Below are 25,774 nucleotides of genomic sequence, written 5' to 3'. Positions count from 1 at the left end.
TAAAAATTGCATCATCAAAGGTTGACGTTAGACATCGCCTTCGGAAAGTAGGAGTGAGAGGAAGCAAGGCTGCTGGTTCTTGCGTGGTAATGGGCGCTATTTACAGTCTTCAATTTCCTGGATTCGTCCTACAACCAGCTGCCATTATTCAAGGCGCCGTAAAGCTCCTCGGCCCAGTTCGTACCAGTTTCATATCTACGGTCGATGTGAGGTTTGCGAATAACGCGTATCGCGTGAGGCAAGGTACCGGTACCGGTATTTTGTTACTTAACACGATCGCTCACTAGCTCTGCGTTTACCAAATTTTTTTTTTTTTATTTAGTTGACGTTTACCAAACTTAGTGTAGCACACAATGAAAACAAAAATAGATTTTTGAAAAATACTCCGATGAATGCAACACGAAAAACTGAAGTTTTTATGTCCAACTAACAAAATATTGTTTACCGCGCAAAACGCATTGCTTTATCTTGCTTGAAATAATCTCCGTTATTTTCTTTGATAAGAAATGGAATCATCTCTATTTCTTTCTATAACTATAATCATTTCATCTTGTATGAATATATCTCCGTCGTTTCCTTTTCCGATTTGCTTCCTAAAGTTCCTGGAATGTGCCTTCATATTATCGTGCTATCTTCATTACTCGGGTCTCTATCTTCCCATTTACCGTTCAATTTCATCACTCTTGTTAAAGCTCCCCGTGGGCCGGGAGCCAATGGGAAACTTGGAAAACTATTATATTGCAGTGGGGCCGTTTGATGAGTCCCCGCTATTATCCTAAAAAGAATGATTTGGCCCAGAGAGCGGAGGTTGATTTGCTTGTTTAATGAGGCTTTGGTTACCGATTTCTGACGTCATTTGGGAGACAAAAATGTACTTAGAGAGAGGAGGTGGTATATGGAGAAAAATTATTGTGAGCAGCGAAGGGGGTAGAAATAAAAAAAGAGAGGAGAGAGAGAGAGAGAGAGAGCATGGGAGAAAGAGTTCGGGTAATTAAAACACTTCGAAATCCTTCATAGTGAAGTCATCGCCGATAATAAGTCAGGTTCTAGGCCAATTACCCCTGGGCAATCACCCTCAGCCAATTACAAGCGGGACAATACCCCCCCCCCCCCCCATCCCGCCAAAAAAAGAACCCTACGATTACCCCCCCCCCCCCCCGAAAAAAAAATAAAAAATCTTCTTTTATTAAAACCAATAGAAATTTATTTTTTCAGGGGTGCGGAGTAATTGCCCACGGGGATAATTTTCGGGGGGGGGGGTGGTTGTCATTAGGTGATAGTTCTCCTCGGGAGGGGGTGATTTTCCGGGGGTTAATATTGTCCCGATACGAAAAACTCATGTTCAGGTCGTAAAGGAAGGATTATAAGAATAACAATATCAAGAAAAATTTAATTTGTAAAGAAAATAATCACTAACGAAATGAAAGCAGATGAACTTGCAATTTCACGCATGACTTTTTAATCGCTTTCTTTTGAACATGATTGTAAAGAAATATTGATGTAATCGTTAGTTGCAAGTTCGGCGAGGAATGATGTACAGACAAACCAAGTTCAGATTCAGGTTTTATCGAGAATTCCCGCTGATGAAAGCATTTTTATGAAAACAAAAATAATGCCAGACATTTCGGAATGACGTGGTAAAACAGAGCAATTTGGACGTAAGTGAGATGAGAGAGAGAGAGAGAGAGAGAGAGAGGGGGGGGGGGATCAGGTAGAGACATTGGAAGGGAGAGAGAGGAAGATGGAGAGCAAACTGCTATACTTCTTTCATCATTGCGATCGTGGGTGAGATAGCGGGCAAAATAAATCAATACTTTGATGAATATTTCAGAGGACTTGATCGACTGAGGATGATAATTTGGGGTTCGGGTTTGACATTTTCGGCACTTCTATATCGGGATCTCTCCAATTTGCCCGACGGCCATTGACAGAGATAGAATTCACAGGACACAAATATCATAAAAATGAAAGCAGTCTGCAATCGAATTTAGGCAAATCGGGTAATCATTGTTAAGCCCTTCATTCTCACTTACAAAGAAAGTACAAAACCACAAGTTATTTTTATGTAATATTAACAATTAATGATCACTATCTCTGATCTTAAATATTTATAGTCTTCAATAGAATGTAGAAGAATTTATCTGAATACTGAGAAACTGGAAGGCGAATTGTTATGGATGATGATAATAATGATATGTAATAAAGTATATGGTTTTGATTTTTTTTCTTCTGTAACTTAGCACCTGCTCAAATCAGTGAGTTCCTGCTTTTAAATCAAGAAAAGCCTTTACCGTTATTGAAGATGGACCGGATTTTCTTGGCCAAAAATCACGACAACGCCTTTGTAATGAACGATACCCATGGGGAACATTCATTGTGAAGTTCATTAGCGACGGCCAAACAGTTGATGACTTATTCCGCTCTGGTCCACCGCCTTAGTTTACTACTAATCTTCACAGAGCTTCGTCATTAAAGAAGCCATAGAGAGTAAACTCATGAAAAGCCAGTTCGCAAGCATCATTTCCTTCTCGTTAATGCGCTCTGATATTCACGTAAATTTATGATGACGTCAAGCCTATACGGATACGTCGATGCTCTGCAATGTGAAGTGGTGAAGAAGAATGTTGACATCATTTTGAGTGTCTTGAATATACTTGGGGGTATAACTTTACATAGTGGAAAAAATACGTCCACTGTTCACTTTTGGTGTGATGTAAAACGATGAGGTAATTATTGATGAATGTTGTACATCATTTTGAGTGTCATCATACGGTCGTTATGGATTTTTTTTTTAGGGGTATGTGTGCTCATAATCCTCTCTGAAAGTCATTCAAACAATATGAGTTCAAGTCTAGAAATTTACTCTCATGTTGCACTTTACTTTGGTGCAATATTTCAGAGTGATGTGATAAAAATTAATGATGCATATCATGTTGAGTGTCATCAATCATTTAATTTGGGGTATAGTTCATAATGCACTTTTCCGCCGAACCTCATCAACTTGACTGTGCATGCAGGAACGAGCACGCGTTGCATCATATCGTAAATCATAATAACTGTTTGATTTAACGTTTTCGAAGATCAAATAATCATGCACGTGAAAAACAAAAACCAGAAATATTATCTCTCCGCTGGTAATTTTCCTTGGAATCGGAAAGGAGTGGCTTTTCTAACCCCCCCCCCCCCCCCCCCGCGCGCACTTTTCGACAAACAATTCGCATCAAGATAATTATGAAGGACTAATCTCGTCCAAAAACGTTCAGCTTTACCTCATTTTTTTTAAATATAAAAGTCATCCACTAATGAAAAAGGCAGTAAGTGGAAGCCGTAGAATATGATTTCAGTAAATGTACGAACGATGCAATCTGGCTTCCCATTGTCTCTTTAAAGAAAAATTATTTTCTTTATCTACTTTTTAAAAATCAATTCATTTTATTCAGTCAGTTCAATAATGCAACATAGTAATACTGATACAGGCCTATACTCGGATTTCTTCCCCGACCTTAATTACCTATCTCTTTATCTGAATGATTTCCGATTCGCCGACATCAAAATATTGAAAATCACACAAAATTGATATGATTATGTTGGTAGATAATTTGCAAGCCACATAATACAAATCACATGCATCAATTATTGCAAGCCACCTGATGACCCAATTCCGAGTCTAATTTATATTAGCAAATAACCGCACCAGCTTCAGATGTATCCAATATAATCCGACGCATGCCGAACGCTGTTAATTATAAGCCATAAAAACATGGCGGATGGTCATCAAATGTCTCGTTTGTGACGTCATACCATGTTCTATTAACCGATCGATCGATGCGGGGTGTGTAAAGATGAACGACACCGATATCCCGAACATCGTCTGACCGTCTTTCCACACGAGTAGCCGTGGGGAGATAATCCCAGTGAAAATCGAATCAGTTCGATGACTGAATAGGTTACACTTTCCTATATATTCGGAATTTCGGAAGCCACTTGTTACTGGAATGCATCGGATTAACTGCTACAATGCTCAAGTGATTGAGATGCAGGCCTACATGCATGTATCATAGTTTAATAGTTTGTAAACAAGAGACACAAACGAAACAAAACAAAGCAAAACAGAAACAGCAACAAAATAATGACGATGACAATGCCAACGGCACCTTTTGACCTTTATTAATTTATTGCCAGGGACCGCGGAACGTTTTTTTTTAATAAATAAAACGGAATATAGTGCATCGGGGGAGGGGGAGTATTGACTGTTCACGTTCTCAAGAAAAGTGCATTTTTTTCACTCAGAAGGGGCTCTTTTATTTTTGGGGAAAATTGTAGAAAGCCCCCCCCCCCCCCTGTATAGAGCCATCATAAGGGTGTTAATTCAATTGAAACAAGTATTTAGACTTTAACGTCCTTCTAGCTCTCATAGACGCGATCACAAAGTGCACAGCTCTCCCGTTTACGTCATTGATAACTGATTTTATATGAGGTGTGCAGAAAGTTCGTATTTCACTTTTGATCACATTAGGAATGATTGCGAGATGAATTCGATATAATTTGCAACGGCGCAATTTCTGGTATTTCTATTATGACCAGTGAAAATCAAATGGCGATGTCGGTTTATAATAGGGACTTTTAGATTCTGCACGACGAGAACGTGGACTGCCCAATGTGACGTCCTTTTAAGGCACTGGCAGTGACGTCACATTGCCTTAAAAGGGCAGTCCGCGTTCTCGTCGTGCAGAATCTAAAAGTCCCTATTTCTGATGTACAGAAGGCCCGCGGCTCCCACTCTATTATAAAGAAGTAACATAGCCATGTTCACTCAAAAATGTGAAACTACTTTTTCCCCCCCCCCCCCCCCCCCCACAATTCTAGATTTAAAAAAAAAACTATCGACTGACATAGCTGGTAACTTTGTCACTTTATTAATTCCTGGCTTTACCAAAAAGAAAGAATGGCAGTGTTTTGAATAATCGAGGGCATTTGTACCCCTTTCCGAATCGACACAATAATAAAGAAGTAAATGATGGTGAGTGTATGAGTGATAACAGAAATGACGGAATATACATGTAGATATCTTTCAGTAGTGAAGGATGGGAGGAAGTTGATTTTTTAATATTTTTTAAATCATAAATTCTGTTTTCATATCGTCGTAATGTTTACCAAAACACCACCTGTTTTTTGATATCACGGATCTTGACACCATAAACACATCAAAGACGAGGTCTGCGAAAACATCTAACATTAATGTACCTCCCTCCTTTCCGCGAATTTCAGAAGATTCGTGCGTATGAGCAACTCCACCGGGGTAGAATGGGGATATAAAAAGTCTATAGACTTGAATAATTAATCAACTTCATTCCTTTCTGAATAGATTCATCAATCACCACAGACTAGATAGCCGATTTTATGATGTCGGGAACTCGGGATCCATGCAGGGACTCGGTAACATTGTTCAGATGAGAGAAAATGGTGCTAATGTAGTGACTTCAATCAAGTTCAATGTAACATGTAGATGTATTAAAGATAATCTGAAAGTTTGAGAGAAAACAGACTATTATTAATGATAACAATTTGGAAAACTGATCTGATCGATTACTTAATTCGCCCAACTATGTTATCATTACAATTTAATTACATTTTAGGTGAATGTCAATCGTCACATTGGCTCTTTATACCATTCCAGACAATTAAATGTTGAAAGATTTGTTAAAGCTTAATTGTCTTATGTCTTATTTTCATGGAAAAACGGTTGGGAAAATTATAGAGGGTGTCGCACAGTGACGCCCTCGGTTTGAGAATTTTTTCAAGATATTTTGCATAATATAGGGTAAGTACAGTAGAAGGAATATAATGAGTAACATTTCATATAGATAAAAAAAAATTTTTTTATCAACCTTCAACAGTGCTACCGAGTCGCTTTAACATCGGCACATTTTTTTCTCAAAATCAATGTTTTGAAATCTTTTCTGAAAATGTACATAAATAATTTCGCTCGGACCTTCTTGTATATAAAGTTTTGCTCATTACGGTAATCTATTAATATTCATTAAAATTTGTGCATTGTTTATATAGTGGATCCTGTGATAGTTCCATATATCTGAAAGTTGTACAAACGTTGTGAATCAGTCGTTTTAACCGAGTTTTGTTTATAATAGTGAGGCAGGAAGTTCCGTTATCCCGAATCTATCAAATTACATTTCATCCAGTTTCGTAAGTTACGGTTTTTGTTTTTATCTACAAAGGTAAATCGGTGTACATGTAAATAGTTTTGGTCTATGTTGGCATTGGTTCAGACTGGTTGCACACGCAAGGTCAAATGATCTGTGGGGAAAGGGGGTGGGGGGGGGGGTATTTAAAAAAATATATATATTCTGACATTCAGTTTGTGCCCGCTATTGGCGCATGGAGTAAATGCACGTGCCACAAGCCTGCAACACTTTGATGGTCCGGTTTCGATGGAAAGGGTACACCCCATTTCACGTCAACAACAAAAAATGTTCGATATTTGCTATATGAGTTGTAAGATATTCCTTTCTTCATGGGAAGTTGAGATGCGATGCGGAGAGATAACTCCTCCCTCGTGCTATTACATGTAGCTAGATCGTTCGGGTACGTGTCAGTAGAAACGTACGGTCACGGATAAACTAATGTCACCCCAAATGATGAAGTAAATAAAAGATAATGATTATATCACAAATCGATTACTTAATTATTCCTGAATCATGGGGGGAAAGGACAAAAGTTGCGCATATCATAATGAACAAATTTCTAACGTACCGCTAATTTTTACATTTTATTTTGGAGGTGGGTGTAGCCCGTTGTTTACCCAACCTTCAAATGACCATGTGCTCTAAGGTTTAGATCATACTGGACGGAGACACCACTTGATGAACTTGACAACCGTGACAATAAGATGCCTTTTCAGACCAATGGCAATGCCAAAAGATGTCTACACTAGTTGAAATTCCTTTAAAACTTTTGAGGAGGAAGACTCAGGAAGAACGAACCCCACTGACGACATGCCAGTAAACGAAACCGACAGGAGAGCATTTTGTTCAAATAACATTTCAAAATGTTTGAAAGCACAAGGTCAAGGTATCCTATTGTCTTGGAACTCCCTCGAAACCAGCCTGAGAAAATATTACCACTGAAAGTACTTTATGGGCCCAGTATTATGAGTCCAACAAAGTCTTCCGAGTTTTATTTTCCCCCATACCACGCACGGTTCTCACTTCTCACACAGACAGTATATCAGTATTCTCATCATGTCAAAGTATATTATGAACGCTTGATAAGTTGATATCATTAATTAAATTCCTATGAATGGAAACGCCTTCTGGAAAACATTTCATATAACTTGAAACTGTAACAAAAGCGTATTTGAAAATGTACAATGTACATGCATACTAATGAAATTATTTTGCCACAGAAATGTACTCATACAATTCTCCCGAGTATTTCTCATTCTGTAGAACCTCTTGGTCACTCACAGCAAGGGGATTTTAGATTATTCAATTAAGCGCTCCTGCACTTCACAACACAAGATAAACAGCAACAGTACATAATATATTACACTAAAAAATGAGATTACTGATGAAAAATCGTATGGATAATACGTGCAAATCACAAAACCATCCGTTGTTTTCTAATCTAACATGGTGTAACATTGAGTGGTTTGAAATATGTACTGGTACATTGAAAGTGTAAGTTGTGGTTGGTATTGAAACTCCAAGGTGTCTCACAGAATACAATACAGTGAACGGTATAGGTTTCGTTTAAGTATAACCTCCATTTATCAATTGTTTATTTGTTATCAAGGTTTTTTAGTGATTTCTCCTGGAAAATTTACATTACGATCAAACCTTGCACCACATTAAAACAAATATATTTTCGAAATGGAGGACAAAAAAGGAGATTAGGAGAAACAATAATATATCAAAACATCGTTTTAAAACGGATAAAGGGACACATCATGTACTGAGATATTGAGAGTAGGTTTGGGGGGGGGGGGGGGGGTAGTGAGAGGGGCAGCAGAGAAGGGAGAAGGGTAATTTGAAACCTTGATTTTATTATCGTCTGGCCAGTGGCCATAAACCGAGGTGAGAAGTTCATTGTACTTTCAGAGTACATGATGACAAGACCAGCAGGGGAAGGGTGTGTCAACAAAACATCAGGACTTCATGCTTTCACATTATCATTGTTCTATTGTCCGTCGGGTCTTCACATTTAAATCGCCTATATATTGTCCCCCATTTCGTGCTTCTTCGTCACATCTTTGATCTTTCTCATAACCGTCTCCGACCATGTCTCCTTCATGGACCCCCCCCCCCCCCCTCCCCCTCCACAACTACACATCCGCACAGCACCAACTCAACACACGTTCAAAGTCGCCCTCAACTTCTCAAGACATACTTGTTTACGTGATAATCAAGATAATTTCCTTTTCCCTTTCTAACAGTAATTCGATACAGGTTTGACATGAGCAGAAGTAGGAGTAAAAGTAAATGAATTGCTAATGGAGTATGTATTTATTCATTGGAATAATTTTGAACTCGTCTCTTGTACTTTGAGTTCTAATTGCATTTGTAGTATGTCAAGTTGTAGTCAAGATTGTAATTAAGTTTATAAAGCGCATCGGGAAAGCGCTTTAGAAACATTTGTTTATTATGATTTCATCTAATGAAAAGTCCCTCTCATTCTTTCTCCACCCCCACCCCCCCCCTTCTCCCTCCCTCTCTACAAACGGGAAGGACCCTATACTAGCGTACTAATAGTACTCACTACTCAGGGTTTTCTTCATTTCACTTTGGCAGCTCTTCAAAAAATGACAATCAAAAGTTACGCCGCATGACATCTCTTTCAACAACCTTCCCGCCCATTCATCGCTAACAAAAGGCCAAAAGACCCCACAAAGCTGGATATAGTTTCGCATACTTTGGGCGATCAATTAATGAACAGAGAATTTGTGCAGGAGACGTTCAAGCGGAAATTATCTGCGTCGCTGACATCTGAATGGCTGCTTCTATAAAAAGGAATTCACACGCCAGTCGACAAGGGCGGGAAATAGTTTTGCAATCACGTGGCATAAAAATAGTATACCATACTATACAAAACATTACTATGTACAGGACTATGGACGGTCGGGTACCATAATATAATGGAGCTGGTAACTCTTTGGGCTTGGTAGAACATGGACCACAATAATTTGGGTCGTGTTAAATCCATGATATAAGCATGGACCACAACTGAGGTCTGTGATATAGTATGCAAGGTAGTTACACTTGAATTGAAAACGATATTTGATTAATGACATATATATTTTATGGTAAAACAGATTTAAAAGACAGGTCTATTCTGTCATTTCTGTGCACGTACATGAAGTTTACATCTCGGCCTATTTAGTATTTATACTACTAACAGAAAAAAAACGATGTTAACTGGAAATCAATATCACTAGGAAATGTCGTGTATGTATATCAAGTATTCACTGTATCCCTAATCAAAATCATATTCAAAACATGGCAGCAGGTCTGATTTTTACCAAACTCCCTTTTCTCTCAACGTCTCACTCTCTCTCTCTCTCTCTCTCTCTCTCTCTTTCTCTCTCTCTTTCCTAATTGTCTGGCTCTGCCTGTGTGCATGAAACAGAAAACGCCTGGGTAAAGTTGACAGTTTACACGAGTGAACATTATTCATGTACTGGAGTAGAGGGCTATAAATAGATAGTATGATGCAACATTCAGCGAGCGAATTTCATACAGCCTCAAGGATGTTGACTCAACCCCCAACCACCCCCCCCCCCCCGGCCCCCAATGAAATGTTGCTGCACCTGCTACCTGAGCAAGTTTTCATTCTCAGTCCAGAGTTGAATACAACAGAAATGACCATCCAATACGAATAATTAAACGAAATCACATTCATCAATTCATTAATGGAGATACTTCGAAGCTGATGTACATTGAGGGGTTGAATGACTTTTCACATGAAAACAAGAAAACTATCATATCAACCCTCTCCCTTTCTCTTTGTCCCTGTCTGCTTGTCTCCCCCTCCCCAACCTTAGTTAGTACATGTACCTTACTCCCCCCCCCCCCCCAACCAAAAAGCCCTGTAATGGACTCGATGGAGCTGCTCAAATTTGACATGACCATTTGGAAAAATGGGTTATTCTTCACCCAAACTAATTACAATGTCAAATTAGAGCCCGTGTTTACAGACCAGAGGCTGACAACCTCCCTCTTTCCCCTGATTATTGATTTCCATCTTCCTCCGTTGAAGCCCTCCTCATCGTAATGATTTGTAGTCTTTCAGGCTGAACCAAATTTCATCAATATTCTCAACAATGGAGTTTTGATCTGAGGCTGCAGAGTGTCAAGACTTAGGACCTACAGTGTACATGCAGGGCCTACATGTACATTGTTTATGTACATGAATAACATGATACATCATACATGTACGATGTACATGTCTGTGCACGTATAGACATACCTACTCCTTTTAATCTTATCCCACTTCAGGGTTGTACATGTACATTCCTCTTTGTTAATCCTAATCCTTATCCTATTGAGGTAAATTGTACATGTATTATATCTAGTATCGGTATAATCTTTACATTACAATAGCAAAGACACAACTGGATGACCAATGTGTAGCCATCTGGACAGGATAGCTACATACTGTACATGTACATGTGTAAGATGCAATTTGACATTTCCTAGAGCGTGTCATGGATGAATTTCTTTGGCACAGCATGATGACTAGTGAGGCCATGGGAGAAAGTGTCTGTAGCGTGACAAACCACTATCTCCTCACTCTGGTGTACAGCAGTTGACCATGAACATGATGATGGACATTGGCATACATCCTGTTCATCCTAGTGTGTATGGCCAACTTTTTAAGCCTAGAGTTCCTGGTGAAATTAAGGTTGCATCATTTTGATGACGGGACATGGGAGGTCTGTCTACTTTTAACCATTAACCACTGAAATCAGAGACAGGCTTGCTTTTCAAAACAGTGTCCTGTCTACTACTAGTATTATAACTCATAAAATATCATTGACAAAAAAATAACTGAAGTACTCTTTCACTTCAGCATAGTCACTCAAAAATCCTAGACCATTTGAACTATATACGTACATGTATATGTAGGTAAGATGGAAAGATTATTGCCATTAAAAATGTTTTCAAAGCAGTTTAGTTCTGTCAGGAAACAAAATATTTAAAAAATTCAACTGAGATCTATCTACATCTACTTTGGACTTCCATGTAGTTTAATAGATTAGATATACTCATCTATTTCATAGCACCTTTCAAACCAGGGGATCGCAAATGTTCTGACTCTTGAGTCTTGAACTAAATGATGTACCGGTACCTTTTTAATCACTCTAATCTAATACAATTTCACTGTTTTAATCAGGGCAATGTTCTGCAAAAGTACGTCTGGCTTCACCCAATTCCTCCAAGCAAAGAGATTTGCTGTCTACTCCTCTTTATGATTTTGAATATTTATCGCTACTTTGATTTAATACGGAGCTTGATTAACATTTGGAAATATTTACAATTGAATGCATTAAAAAAAAAATAGAATGGCATTACATGTAGATCTATATTAACTCTTTATTGAATTCAATTGTTAGTTTGTAACTGAAGACGAAGTGAAGCTCCGTACTCAAATGGTCATGACAGTATTAATTTTGGGTGTATTACTATTGGGGTGTTATGTTAGATTTATGTGCCAAATTACTGTATCCTGTGTGTCTGTGCATGGACCGTTTCTAACTAAGCATTGATTGACTTACTTATACAGCCGGCTGCCAGAATTTTAACTGGTATTTGAGGTGGAGGGCATTCCTGGGAGTAGAACGGCTGCAGAATATACTGCCCAAATGTCATGGCAACCACAGCCTGAGCTGTGGGCCTGATGATGACGAGGGTGACCCAGAGCAGCAGGAAGGCGGGCAGGGGGCCAAATGCGACCAGGATGTAGGCGTAGTCACCGCCGGACATGGTTATCATGGTGCCCAGCTCGCCGTAGCACAGGGCACCGATCATCGAGAACACGCCGCATGCCGTCCAAACGATAAGGGACATGCCGGGAGATCCGCTCAACTTCAGCACAATCTGAGGGGAGATGAAGATGCCGGAACCGATGATGATTCCGACGATGATGGTGACTCCATTTAGGAGTGAGATTTTAGGCTTCAAAGTGACACGGTCATCGTCGTTGGACGGTTTGCCATTGGCAACAGGAGCCGCTGCGGGGTTCGCTACGGCCTGCATGTCTCCTTTCTCGTCAGCCATCTTTGAGTTGACTTTATCCTCCCTTTTAAAAAAAGCAAAGAGAAGAAGCCTACAACCTACACGATATGCTGGTTGAAGAATTGACGTTGAATCGAAGTGATATAAAACTGAGTGCTGATTGTGAGCAAAATCAAGACAGTCCAACGATCAAATAGAGTAAGGCCGACCCTTTATCGCGAGGTTAAGGTTCCACGAAATACTCCAATTTATTCATTCAAAATGTAAACAAATTTCGCCGGTACCGCGTATACCGGTACATGTGCTTCCAGTACACAAACTTGACAAAGAGCCACGTGAAATGTTTATCCTTCTGAGCATACGGTCACCATTAAATTACTTTCAGTGTTATCTTCTTACAAGGCTAATGCTGCTTGATGATCAATACGATCCTCAAAGATAAATATGTTACAGATTACTCCAAATTTCCCGAATAATTAAGGGGGTTAAATGCCCCTAAATTTCAGAACAAATCTCGACAGCATAATCTTCCTATCGTGGTCTCTCCATGCGGTGTATGCAGCGAATCGCGATATATATTTCTCGTGTGTGTACGTACGTATATGAATGATATGCGCATGCATGCGTCACGTTGCATTTTCTGTATACATCGTACTCCACTACGATTACGATGAAAACATTGTAGTCACGTGACCATGCAGAACTCACCATTAATATAAAGGGGAGTTTCTTGTAACGAGAAAAAAAGAAATTAGAGGTACGTCGTAGAAATAAGATATGATTTCATGATAAATACTTTATTTGTAATATAAAAAGTATAATACAAATTAAAACCTCGTATTATATTGTTAATTGCAACTTCCAAGGACATTATTGGCCTATTATTTTACTCTTATACCCTATTAACAGAATGGTATGTGACTTTTCTTGCATCATGCTAGTTAATTCCGGTTTATGCCAAAGTTCATTCACCCAAAACAATTCATTCATAATTTTACTTCCAGCTTTCTAATTGGCTGGCGTATAATTTTAAGGCCTGCCCACGGTCTTTCACGGCGGTAAGCCAAATAAGTATGCATTTCCTCATGTTTTCAGTAGTGTATAAAATGTTTCCTCCTTGTTTGTTTACATTTTAACAGACAATAAACATTCTGACAGTGCCTTGAGCTGGATATCGGGAAATCCTAGATGATTGTTTTGAATAAATAGTATAAAATACATGTAGAGTTATCAAAAATGACAACATAACAACAGCAATGTTATTCTTGTCGCAGGCTCGATCTTGTTAATGAAGAAACAATAATGAAGGCCGCTTTCGCGGTTAAATGATATTCTTAGGATATGTTATGGTACATTATTTTAATAATATCAATAGCACAATTGTTATTGTTAAGATTTACACCCCCCCCCTCCCCGCCCTAAAAAAAAAATCAATATAATGGGGGTGACGGTACTTCATGATCAACTGCTGATATCCTTTCACATGAATCATGATTATTACCGATATAGGATCAATAAAAGTTCTATATGAAATTTAAGTTTATACTTGAATAAAATATTGGGTTCTAGAATATCTGTCTGACTTGACACTCCTGGCGCTCCCGATATAACACAGTTATGGCATGATAACAGGTAAATGCACATTTGCCTAGAGTGTTTTGATAATATGACACCAACATTACCCCTACAAATAAAAAAAGTAGGCCCTACAGTCAGTTTACATGTTATAGTTGGTACCAGTTGGTACAAGTCTAAGTATAAGGCGTGTAACCCCTTGATGAGCACTTTATGATACAAGAAATTTAGTCATTTATGAAAGTGAAATGTAATGAATTTTTGTTTTGTTTGTATATTTTACTTAGCATTTTTTTCTTTTACTTTATTTTGTTTTGGTTTGTGTGTAGTGCAGGGTGTAGTGTGGTAGTTCTATGCGCCAAAATGATGTCGCCCTCTAGCGACAATAAACTATACATTCGACAAGTTCTCGGTCTTCCTGTCGACAGATTGTAAGAACATTGTGCCCTCAATTATCTCCCGCCCTCTCTCTCTCTCTCTCTCTCTCTCTCTCTCTCTCTCTCTCGCTCTCTTAATATATTATATATCTCTCTCTCTCTCTTTCTCTCTCTCTTCCCCTTTCTTTCTCTCTATCTTTCCCTCTCTCTCTCTCTCTCTCTCTCTCTCATTTTCTCATTCACCCCTCTCTTTCTCTCAGTTGCACAAAGAATAAGTGTCTTTTGCTTTCCCTGTCCGTCTCTCTATCTCTCTCTCTCTTAATGTATTCTCTCTCTCTCTCTCTCTTCCCCTTTCTTTCTCTCTTTCTTTCCCCCTTCCCCTCTCTCTCTCTCTCTTTCTCTCTCATTTTCTCATTCACCCCTCTCTTTCTCTCGCACACACAAAATAGTGTAATATTTACCCACCCTCCTCTCCGTCTGTCTCTCTCGCTGTCCAATCACGATTATACTTTTCCCTATCCCTGCTTCTTATTCTCTATTACCCCCAACCCCCTGCTCCCTCTATCTTGAAACTTATTGTGAACGATAATGATTTAAATGAACAGCCTATATTCATGTTTTTAAATATTTTTATTTTCTTTAATCTACCGTGCTTTACAAACGATGAAACGAGCGAGGTGCAAAAGATAATAAAAAGGAATAAATTAAAGAAACGGAAAAATTAAAAAGGTCAAAAAAAATAAAACTGAATAAATTCAACAATAATTTTTATAAGCAAATATTGAATCTTCCTCATTATCATTTGGAAAACTAAGAGTCGCTCAGTGCGGAAATGAATATATACAAGAAAATACATTAAAAACACAATCGCAACTACTTTTTAAAAATTTACCCGAGGCAATTTGAATAGCCTGGTGCCTCACCTGTTGAAATGTGTGAACATGAAAATGACGTAATGCATAATCGAGTCATGATTTCTATGAGACATAGCTACAACAGGGTGTTTTAATTGTCCTTGAGAATATCATTTTAAAATAGTTGCGATCGTGATTATAAAAAATAATAAAAACATTAAATGATCTAATTATAGTGTACGAAACTAATATCAAACTTATATATAGACACTTTAATTTTAATTTACAAACAATAAATTCACAGAAAACATCATGAAAAGATAAAAACAGTCGTTTCAAATTCTTTTTGTGACATGAAGTCAATTATTGTAAAATCTGTCTGCCAACTGTACAGTTAGAGTGAAGACAAAAAATGATTTGAATCTTATTATTGTAAGTTACAATAATATAATCACTCCAATCCTATAAAATTCAATTCAATACAAAATTAAACAAAATTATCATGTCATGAATGCAAGTGATCAATATCGTTTTTATTTTAAATGTACTGAAATCTGAATTGCCTCGATATAGCATAATTATGGGCCTATATTGTGGGCTCGCCCTCTCAATTTCATTAGAATTACAGAATAATTGGCTTCTTCTCTCTTTTTTCTTTAGTATTTTCTTTTTACTTTTCTTTTGTTTTTCTCTGTTTCGTTTCCTACGGTATCCGCCCCCGAGTCAAATAAACAAAATAATGTCAATATTTTACACGGAAATAAAATTAGAAACTTGTTTCAATGTTTCAATTGTTATTAACAACTTTCCAGTAGCTTTGTTCATTGAAACTACGATCTAATTTTGATTTAATATGATACATAGTCGAAAAAAGGAGATATTACAGTCCATACAAAAGATACAGGTATTCGTATATAAACTATTTTCTTTTAGATGCAGTGCTGTATAGTTTCTAATATTGTCAAAATTGCAAGCTTTTGTGATGAAAATCGGTAGAACTGCTTCACACCGGTGTGTGTTGCTTGCAGTAAAAGTTGCCTTTGACCTCGAAATAACCTGCCAGAAATGAAAGAAGAAAATAATAATAAATATCACAAGTGTGTTAAAAAGATTAAAAATCGATTCTTCATAAGTTTGTATTATTGAGTCAGTATACTGAAAACCATGCACTATTGTGCAAAGTAACCAAAATATAACGGGATTTTCTTGAATTGTACGGTGGCTAAGTAAAAGGCATCAACCTGTTTTGAGTTCGGAAAATTATCGTTTTAAGTCTTTCAGATAAAATGGGACTTAACAGGAAAATCGTTTGGTGGAAAGGTGTTTTGTAACCCTGTAAATATTTCCCCAGTTAAATACACTTTAGTAAATTTTGCAACGCAGATATAACTTAACTTGCAAAAGCCTCCCCCCCAGTTTTATTTCTTCTTAAAAAAAACTTATTTGATCGGTATGCCTAAACGTCTCTTCTAAAACGGCATCGGTCAAGTACAGTTAATATTCCTTAAAAACCTTATTAATTAGTCAGCAAAATGCACTGCTATCAAAACATTCAACAAAATGCATTACATGTACTATATGGAGCAAGCACGAGCATAATTGCTTGAAAATTGTCGTTGGAAATATGATGTGGGCTTACTTTATGAACGATGTTTTTAAAAATAAAATTTACCAATGCTATATATTTATATATATGTTTTATTTATATGAATAAGAGAAACAAATATGAATAATATATATATAAATATTAATAACATAATCTTATTTCCATAAAACATCAAAAATGTGTTGTGATTATAGTTACGTATCAATCAATTCGAGCAGAAATTATAAAAACGTCTTACCTTAAAGCATTTTAAAACAAAAATGTAAACAACATAACGAATACAAAGTTTCCCCGGGCGTTATATAGGTCTAACATTGCCTTGCAATATTCCTAGTTTGATCATCGAATTGTTAAGACTATGACTTAATCATATTGTCGTCAAATACTAAATGATTTAAGTCCTGATGATTAGCATGGTTCACAATTGATTTTTGACATTGCATGTTCACCTTTTAACCCTTCCAAAAAGTTCTCATTAGAAAAATATGTTTTCAAAGATAATTTTAGCATTATTGCAAGCATGCAAATAAACACATTCAATTTTAAAGGAAAAATACATTATGAATCGCGATTAAAGCAACATCCGACTTTGAAGTATAACTTCATCTTTTATTTTCGTAAAATAATATACCACATTTTATTTTCCCTGACTGCTGTAAACGCTTGCTAAAATTTTCATTGCAAGAAAAATGCAATGATGATCTCGTTTTATTTATCTATCTAAAAATGAAAAAAAAATCTAGAAATCATGTTGTGCCCATGCACATTCACTATTCTTAATTGACAATCACAAGAAGCACTATACTATATGTGAACAGAACATTTATTTCTTTGCCTTTACTGTACATTATACTCCTCTCACACCGGTTTCATGCATCATGCTTATGTGGGCATTTCACATGGGTCGGTCTTTCTTGCAGTATATCTCTCCGCGAACTTCATAATAGCCTGTGTAAGGATAGAAAATGAGTTAAGATGCAATTAATTCTAAAGATTATGATTTTAAAAAAGATCAATACTAAAAACTTCATAAATAGCCTGTATGATGCAAAAACAAAGAGTTAAGATGCAATTCATTATTCTACAATAAAATGATTGAACAAAATCGTGCATTTATTATGAAGGCCTACTCTTGTATGCATTTCATATTTATTAAAGGCATTATTTTAATGTTTTCAGTTTTACAAATCTGAGATGCATGGCCCTACGCGTTATTAGTGTCTGTAACATGGTGTAATATTAAAGCCCTACAAAAGTGCGCTTCAAAATGATCATGAAGTGCTTCAAAAAAGTAAAAATCTGTGAGTGACCGGTTTCACCATACTCACCCCCCCCCCCCCCAATTTTTTTTTATAAAAACCATTGTGAAAACGGTTTTTGACATTTCTAATTCCAGTCATAAATATCTTGATAATCAGACAGACGATCGGCTTGTAAAAGTCATAGGATTCCTGACTGACCTAAAGGTTTATAATTATGATTGCAGCATGACCTAGATCCATCCATGATCATGATTTTTTTAGAATCCGATGCAATCCCAGTCCCTTTAAAAGTGGTGTATCCATACAAGAGGGAGGAGGGGGTATCTCCCTGGAAAAATCTAAGCAGCCCCGCACGCCAAAGGCCCATTGTATAATGTAAAACCGTGAATGTGGGCTTCAAGGGGGGGGGGGGGGGGGAGAGAGAGAGAGGGGGGGGGGGGAGGTACGACGTTGACTCCACTCAATATGCTTGATACGTCAATCACAGTAATAACAATCAAATATTATAACGATATAGGCGATGACATTTCGTATTTATCTCAAATGTCATGCATGTAATATGTTATGTAAAAATAGCGTGAATGGTACCCGGCTTTCCAAATGCTTTGAAATCTCATGCACAATCAAACTCCTTTGATTGCAATCAACTTTTTTTCTTTTACAGCTATAAGGGAATAGGAAGGAAAGAAAATGAAATTAATATCATAAAACGAATATACATGTACTCAAAATAATCAGTCAATTTTTAAAATAATGTTTGATAGACCATTGTCTTCATACTTTCTAATTGAAACTACCATTGCCCTAAATAATGATAAATGATTGTAATCCCCTATTACGACCGTTTTCGAAAATTCAATGAATGTAAAGAAAATTGAATGCAATTATTTGTGCTGCTAGGTTGGTAACTCTGACCTACTTTCAAGGTTGTCTAGAGAATCTTTTCCCTGAACATTTGCATTGAAATAAATGTTGATCATGAAGTACAACAAGGTGAATATACTAAACTTCACACCAGATGTGTTTTTTTTTACTAGCTCAACTCAGTATTGTACCCAAAATGTTTACTTGTTGTGTTTCCTTATCAACTATTTATAATATATATAATATTTAGGTTCAGTTATAGTTTTCACTCGTTGATAATATTGCTCTCTCTCTCTCTCTCTCTCTCTCTCTCTCTCTCTCTCTCTCTCTCTCCCTCTCTCCCGATGTTCCTCCATCTCTCCTGTCCTGTCTGTATGTATGTCTGTATGTCTGTCTGTCTCCCGACGTTTCTCTATCTGTCCTGTCTGTCTGTTTCTGTCTGTCCCTCTCTCTATTTATCTCTGTCTCTATCTTTCTCTCTTTTTCTCTCTCTCTCTTTCGCTCTATCTCTTGCCTCATCTTTCGCATCAGCCATTAAAAAAAAATTAAAAGATTCTTTCTCCCTCATAAAAAAGAACTGTAATGCAAAGAGTTTTCTTAAAAGAAAAAACGATTTCTCACCAATTCCTCTCAAATTTTTACCGCAGACGGCGCAATTGAAGCAATCGTGATGGAATCCATGGTCGCGAATCTTTGTATACTTTCCTCTAAATATGTCAATGAAATAAATCAATTAAATTAATGCATTAATGAAAAATCCATAGGCCTATACGTCACAATATCTATGTACGAGAAATCATTAATTGAATGAGTAACATATTTTAAATTAAAAGAGTTGGCTGGGAAGTATGATATTGATTAATGGCTCTGATTTATATCTGAAGTAGGCCTATGATATTTAGATTTTTTTCTATCAGTAATAATGTAACATGCAAAAGAGCCCAATATCAATATTTAGCTTTACTTTGATATATGTTGATAATGACAATTGTCCATCAACCGAATTGTGAATGGTTTAAACAAAAATTACTTAGGTGGACATTTGCCACTTTTCTGAATTTTTCTTCTTCAGCCACTAGTTTAACGTGGGCCAATGCAATGACGGGATGGGGCACAAGCATGGGGGGGGGGGGTGACTAGTCTCACGTGGTGAATGGAATGCGAGGGAATAAGGCAACCGAGCATGAGGTGATGTTTTCTTTCCTTTTTCTTAACCCCCGCTTTTCTCTTTCCCTCTTCTCCCTCTTTTTTCTTTTCTTTCTGCCATTCGTGCTCACTTAACAACGCCATTGAACGGAGGCATTTTAGGGTAACAATTACCTACTGAAAGAAAGAACCACTCGGCATTAAGAATCTGCACGTTTTCCTTCTTAACCCAATTTAACAAGCAGAATTTCGCCCCTAAACTTAATATCATGACATCTTTTGACATAGAACTTACGTGATTTCTTTCCCACAGCCGACGCAATGGCCCTGTGGAACGTTCTTTAGGGTCTTGACCGGTTGGGCTTCCCTCACATCCTTCTTAAAAACAGTCTCGCTGCCCTTGGCACCGCCACTGAAGATATGGGGAGCTGCATGGATGGCAGAGAAAGATGCGTTGACATTGAAATTATTTATTTTTACGAAATAAATTGTTCAGTAATGCTGATAAATAATTGTTATAATAATGATGATAATACTAAAAATAACAATAATAATGATGACAATAATAATACTCATATTAATAATAATAATGATAATAATAATAATAACAATAATAATAACGATAATAATATTTATCTAAATCGTCATTGTCATCATCATCATCAAAATCATCATTATGATCACTGTCATCACCATCACCATCCACAACATCATCACATCATCATCATCATCAACATCATCACCATCAACATCATCACCATCATCACCATCATCATCATCATCATCACCATCATCATCATCATCATCATCAACTTCATCACCATCATCACCATCTTTACCATCAACATCATCACCATCAACATCATCACCATCACCATCATCACCATCACCATCACCATCATCATCACCATCATCATCATCATGAACATCATCATCATCATCATCATCACCAGCATCACCATCATCACCATCACCATCACCATCACCATCATCTTCATCAACACCATCACCATCATCACCATCATCTTCATCAACATCATCACCATCATCATCAACGTCACACCATCACCATCATCATCATCACCATCATCACCATCAACTTCTCGTACCATCTCCATCTTCGAGTCTGTTGAACGATTCTGAGATGGTGAATGGGTTGGCTACGAGACCCTCGCCGGCTTCTTCGACGTCCTTGTCGGTGATCACGGGTCGTTCCATCTTATCCTCCTCATCTTGAGGGTTCTGAGGAATATGAAGAAAGTTTTTGTGAATATAATTATAAGAGAGAGTGTCATCATTGATATGTAGCTATACCATGGAGGGGTGTATCTTCACCCCCGTTGGTTCTCAGATTTGGTTTGGACGGGGATGTGCCGCTAAAGCCTCGAAACCCCTACCCATTTGTAAGGGTCATTTGGGGGGATTTTTCTCGAAGTAAGGCCAATTTTTCACATTTTTTTGTTGAAAAACGGACCTATGTAAAATGGGACCCATATTTAAGGATTTTTTTTTGAGGTGAAAAAGTGACTCATTAAAGCGATACACCTAACACCCCCGTATGTCTTAATATACGAGAACCCCCCCCCCAGGATCTTCACTCTCATGGTAAAGAAGGTGGAGAGGGAGAGATGAATAGAAAGGGAGAGGTAGACAGAAAGGGAGAAAGAAAGAGATAGATAGAGAGAGAGAGAAAGAGAGAGAGAGAGAGAACGAGTGAGAGAGAGAGAGAGAGAGAGAGAGAGAGAGAGAGAGAAAAGAAAAGAAAGAAAGCGAGAAAGAACAAAGGCATGTTTCGGGGGGGGGGGGGAGCGGGGATGGGGTCGAGGGAGAGGTATATGTCAGCATACTTATGCACACTCTAAAGGCAGAAGCAAAGTTTTAAATTGTTTAAATTAGTTTAATAAGGAAAGTATTCTGTTGAGCTTAACGATATTGTTTTGTTTCCAAAATGTACAAGCATTATCGTCTATAATCAAATCATGCTTGCCTAATTCTCATTTTCAACATCAATAGCTATCACTATATAGTGTATACCTCATTATTATTTGAAATGATCTACCATCAATCTCGCAATCAATAATGCGATTCCCTCATTCATCACATCAAAGAGGCAAGTTCTTGATACATCTTCACATGAAGTCCCGACCTAGATCTAGCAGGGCCTCCCCCGGGTCATCCTACATACTCGGCATACCGACGATATTGGGCCTTAGTGACTAGGCAGGGAAGTCTTGTCGACCACGGACGGAAACCGCGTATGATATAGCTCGAGCTTGGATAAACATGAAGATGAAATATGGCTCAAAATTAAAGGATAACAGCATGACCGTCTTATCTGAGTTCATTTCATTTTTACTGGAAACTTGTTTTAGTCTTATATAATTGGTTATCTTATCACTCTTTTCACAGACTTTCTTGAACGCTAAAGCCATAAATTTTATATCACCTGTAATATATCGTGTGCTTCAGGTCAATCCTAATAGTCACTATCATAATAATTTGTATACATGTATTTTGGCCGTTCATCATGATTTTGTGTCTAATCATATTACAAACGCCTACCATATTAATCCGTTGATCTTCCTGTTTTCATCAGTTTATTTTCGTTGTCCTAAAAAAAAGAGGGAATCTTTCTTATACCCTTGTCTTTACAACTTCCCGTATAAATTAGTGCTACTCATGTTAATGGTAAATTGATAAGATTTCCTGTTATTGGGAAGCTGTCATCTATCAAAATGGTGAGGTTCAGAGAGAGAGAGAGAGAGAGAGAGAGAGATTAGAGAGAGAGAGAGAGAGAGAGAGAGAGAGAGAGAGAGAGAGGGAGAGAGAGGGAGAGAGAGGGGAAGAGAGAGAGAGAGAGAGAGAGAGAGAGAGAGAGAGAGAGAGAGAGAGGGGATTGAGGGGGGGTGGGCTGGAGGAAGGGGGAGGGGAAGGGGAAGGGGAGAGGGTAATGTGACAGAACGATATTGTTTCTGGTTATGCTCAAAAAGAGGATAGGTTTATAAAAGTGATAATTAAATTATAAATAATTTAATGTAATCATTGTGTGCAGAATGAGAGTCACTAATTATATTATTATGTAGCCACTTATGTTGTTAGGAGATGATTGCCCACACTGAATGCTACTTCGGACTTTTCCAGCTGCTCACTGCTGTTTATTTCGGGTGAGATAGATGCGTATATACACTGGCGTATCCAGATATTGATAGATATATAAAGTGTCCCCTTAAAAATGTGGGGGGGGGGGGGCAGCCCCGCATACACAGACGACATTTTGTGATCCCCCCATAGTCTTCAAACGACGAGAGGGGGGGGGGGGGGTGTATGCCGGCTTTATACCTTATACACTATACTACGCCAATAATAGAGTGGGTGGGGTTGAGAGAGAGAGAGAGAGAGAGAGAGAGAGAGATGGGAAAAGAGAGAGAGAGAGAGAGAGAGAGAGTGTGTGTGTGTGAGAGAGAGAGAGAGAGAGAGAGAGAGAGAGAGAGAGAGAGAGGGGGGGGTGACGGGGATAGAGAGGGAGTGAGACAGACAGACAGTCAGACAAACATCAGGGACCTAAATAGAAGTAACAAAAGGGGGAAGAAGGGAAAAGGGGAAGAGGTCGACAGAGACGGATGAAACATGCAGACTAGAAGTACATCTGCTTTTATATTCTTCAAAATAAATACAAGTTAATCATCACTAATAAACCGTAATATTTATGAGTCAACAGAATATGACTACCATGAAGAAAAAACATATTGATCAAACAGGTCTATACCGTTCAATACCAGACATAATGCCGAACAGCTAAGACGACCTTAGATCAGTCAAGTATTATATTTACTTAATTAAATGTCGTGTTGGCTCATTGTTTATTTAGTATGTTAACGGGTTCAATTTGAATATATGCGATATGCGATATTGAATTCGTTTGTTACTCTTTCATAATTTATCAGGGAAATAAGATGCATATATACATGTATTGCATTGTTTGCCTTTATGCCTAGTGTAACGTCAGATTATGCACGGGTCTTGGAACCAGGGAAAGGGTTATCCAACCACAAGTACTATTCAATTTCATGGCGGTTTATACAAACCGCCTTTATTATTATGTTTCAAATAGTAAAACAAGAAATGGACTTCAAGATTCGTGAGCAAAGGTAGACAATTTTCTACATGCTAAAAACAATAACTATTTTGCTTTTGAAAAATGAATGATTAATTAGCCAATTCTAAAAGATGTCAAGAATGTAGAAATATGTCCAATATCACAATTAACGTATTTTACCAACATGGAAAAATAGATCTTTGCACAATTTGTAACAAGATCGAAATTTAAACTGCAGCATCATCAATAATCGAGCTCCATTCATTGTTTCATCGAATTTTTGAAGCTCGATTTAAGTGATACCTATTATGTTTGATATTTTTCTTGCGTCCGCCATACGACCACATGCAATATTTACCGACGTTTCCATATTGCTTAAGGTCTCACTTTTACACAATGTCTGTTATTTCTGTTATTTTAGTGTTTTTCCATTTGGATTCGATTGTTAACTTGCCATTTTTCTCTTCATTTATTATTCTATATTATGTTTATGTTTAAGTTGATTGTTCAATATTATGCTTTTATTTGTCTGTTCTCACAAGGCCCCATGGGAGACTAACATATTGGGGCTTCCCTGGCTTCTTTTAAATAAATAAATAATAAAATAATAAAAAATATATCATCTTTTCTCTTGCTGGCAATATAAATAATTAGGTCATTTTCATATTTACATGACGCAACGACCAAGGGCGGATACAGAATTTTCTACAAACGGGGCACAAAATTAAAAAGGTCATCTTCTCGTAAGAGGGGGGGGGGGGGGACAATGTTGGTGTTGTGTATCTAGAGGTACATCACTTGGATTTGAAAGCGAAGGGGTGGGGGGGGGGGGAGAGGGGTGGATACGGATCGATGCATGATGCCTCCTAGATTGACCAGTGAACACGAAGGCGAAAATTATATTTACAAATTAATCTAAATTGCTGTCTGCCACTCGTGCTAGCATTCGTTCCATGTTGTAAGCGATTGCCCGTCATCGGGCTTATGCTATATTGGAAAGCAAACAAGCCTACCGCTGATAATCAAAACACGATTCGTTTACCCATCAGATAACCATTCTCTCTTCATTGATGAATGCATGCATCTCGACTGACGTTAACAGATAAAGGATGAGAAGTGTGTTATCATTCAATGGAATGTCCACTACGGGGGCATCATCATCGGGGTTAATAGAGTACATCGCACTCCCGTTATTCTGTACACTCTTGTACACTATCCTCGTTCAAGATTTTGTTTGTGTGTGCATTTTATTACATACCAACATATCTATAATCGTCATCATGATTATTATCAATTACCAAAATCACCGACACCATTCTCCTCCTCATCGCCAGTATCAGTGGCGTACGCAGGATTTTTGCAAGGGGGGTGTTTTAAAATGATAAAATCACGCCAAAAATTTCGCAACGACTCAGCCGGTCGCTGAATAAGCGGGGGAGGGGGGGGGGGGAGCACTTTTTTTTTTTTTTTTTTTTACCCCGTCAGATATTTCGTTCAGTGGCTTGGGGGGGGGGGGGGGGGTAGGGGAACACTTTTTTTTGTTACAATAAAAACAAATTGAGGGGGGGGGGGGTTAACCCCCAACCCCAACACCCTGCGTACGCGCCTGATCAGTATCACCATCACCGTCATCATCATCATCTTCACCACCACCACCATCATCATCATCATCATCATTACAATCGGCACCATTATCATTATCATCATAAGCAGCATAATGTTCATAAAGGAGTATGTTGACCA

The 25,774-nt window shown here is 37.8% G+C and overlaps 2 protein-coding genes across 6 annotated transcripts in view; both read right to left on the bottom strand.

Annotated features, from left to right (window-relative positions):
* Positions 1-12,827, bottom strand: part of LOC577249 (Y+L amino acid transporter 2) — a 44,064-nt gene extending 31,237 nt beyond the window's left edge. The window contains exon 1 of the mRNA XM_011682626.2: positions 11,792-12,827. Within this exon, the coding sequence (XP_011680928.2) occupies positions 11,792-12,293 (502 nt within the window). The 5' untranslated portion in view covers positions 12,294-12,827. The remainder of the gene's footprint in view (positions 1-11,791) is intronic.
* A 2,771-nt stretch (positions 12,828-15,598) lies between these two features.
* LOC100893866 (PDZ and LIM domain protein 4) overlaps positions 15,599-25,774 on the bottom strand; it is an 18,867-nt gene continuing 8,691 nt past the window's right edge. For 2 of the 5 annotated variants that reach the window (XM_030975270.1, XM_011682627.2), the window contains exons 2-6: positions 21,045-21,177; positions 20,231-20,363; positions 19,411-19,496; positions 17,526-17,611; positions 15,599-16,113 (exon numbers count right to left, since the gene is read on the bottom strand). In XM_030975270.1, coding sequence (XP_030831130.1) covers positions 17,559-17,611; positions 19,411-19,496; positions 20,231-20,363; positions 21,045-21,177 — 405 coding nt within the window. In that variant the 3' untranslated portion in view covers positions 15,599-16,113; positions 17,526-17,558. Of the gene's footprint in view, positions 16,114-17,498; positions 17,612-19,410; positions 19,497-20,230; positions 20,364-21,044; positions 21,178-25,774 lie in introns of all 5 variants that reach the window. The other 3 variants (XR_973656.2, XM_011682628.2, XM_030975269.1) reach the window with 3 other exon arrangements.

The sequence above is a fragment of the Strongylocentrotus purpuratus genome, unplaced genomic scaffold (assembly GCF_000002235.5).
Source record: "Strongylocentrotus purpuratus isolate Spur 01 unplaced genomic scaffold, Spur_5.0 spur5_scaffold_8, whole genome shotgun sequence".
In the NCBI taxonomy this organism is placed as follows: domain Eukaryota; kingdom Metazoa; phylum Echinodermata; class Echinoidea; order Camarodonta; family Strongylocentrotidae; genus Strongylocentrotus; species Strongylocentrotus purpuratus.
This window is presented reverse-complemented; position numbering and strand designations above follow the sequence as displayed.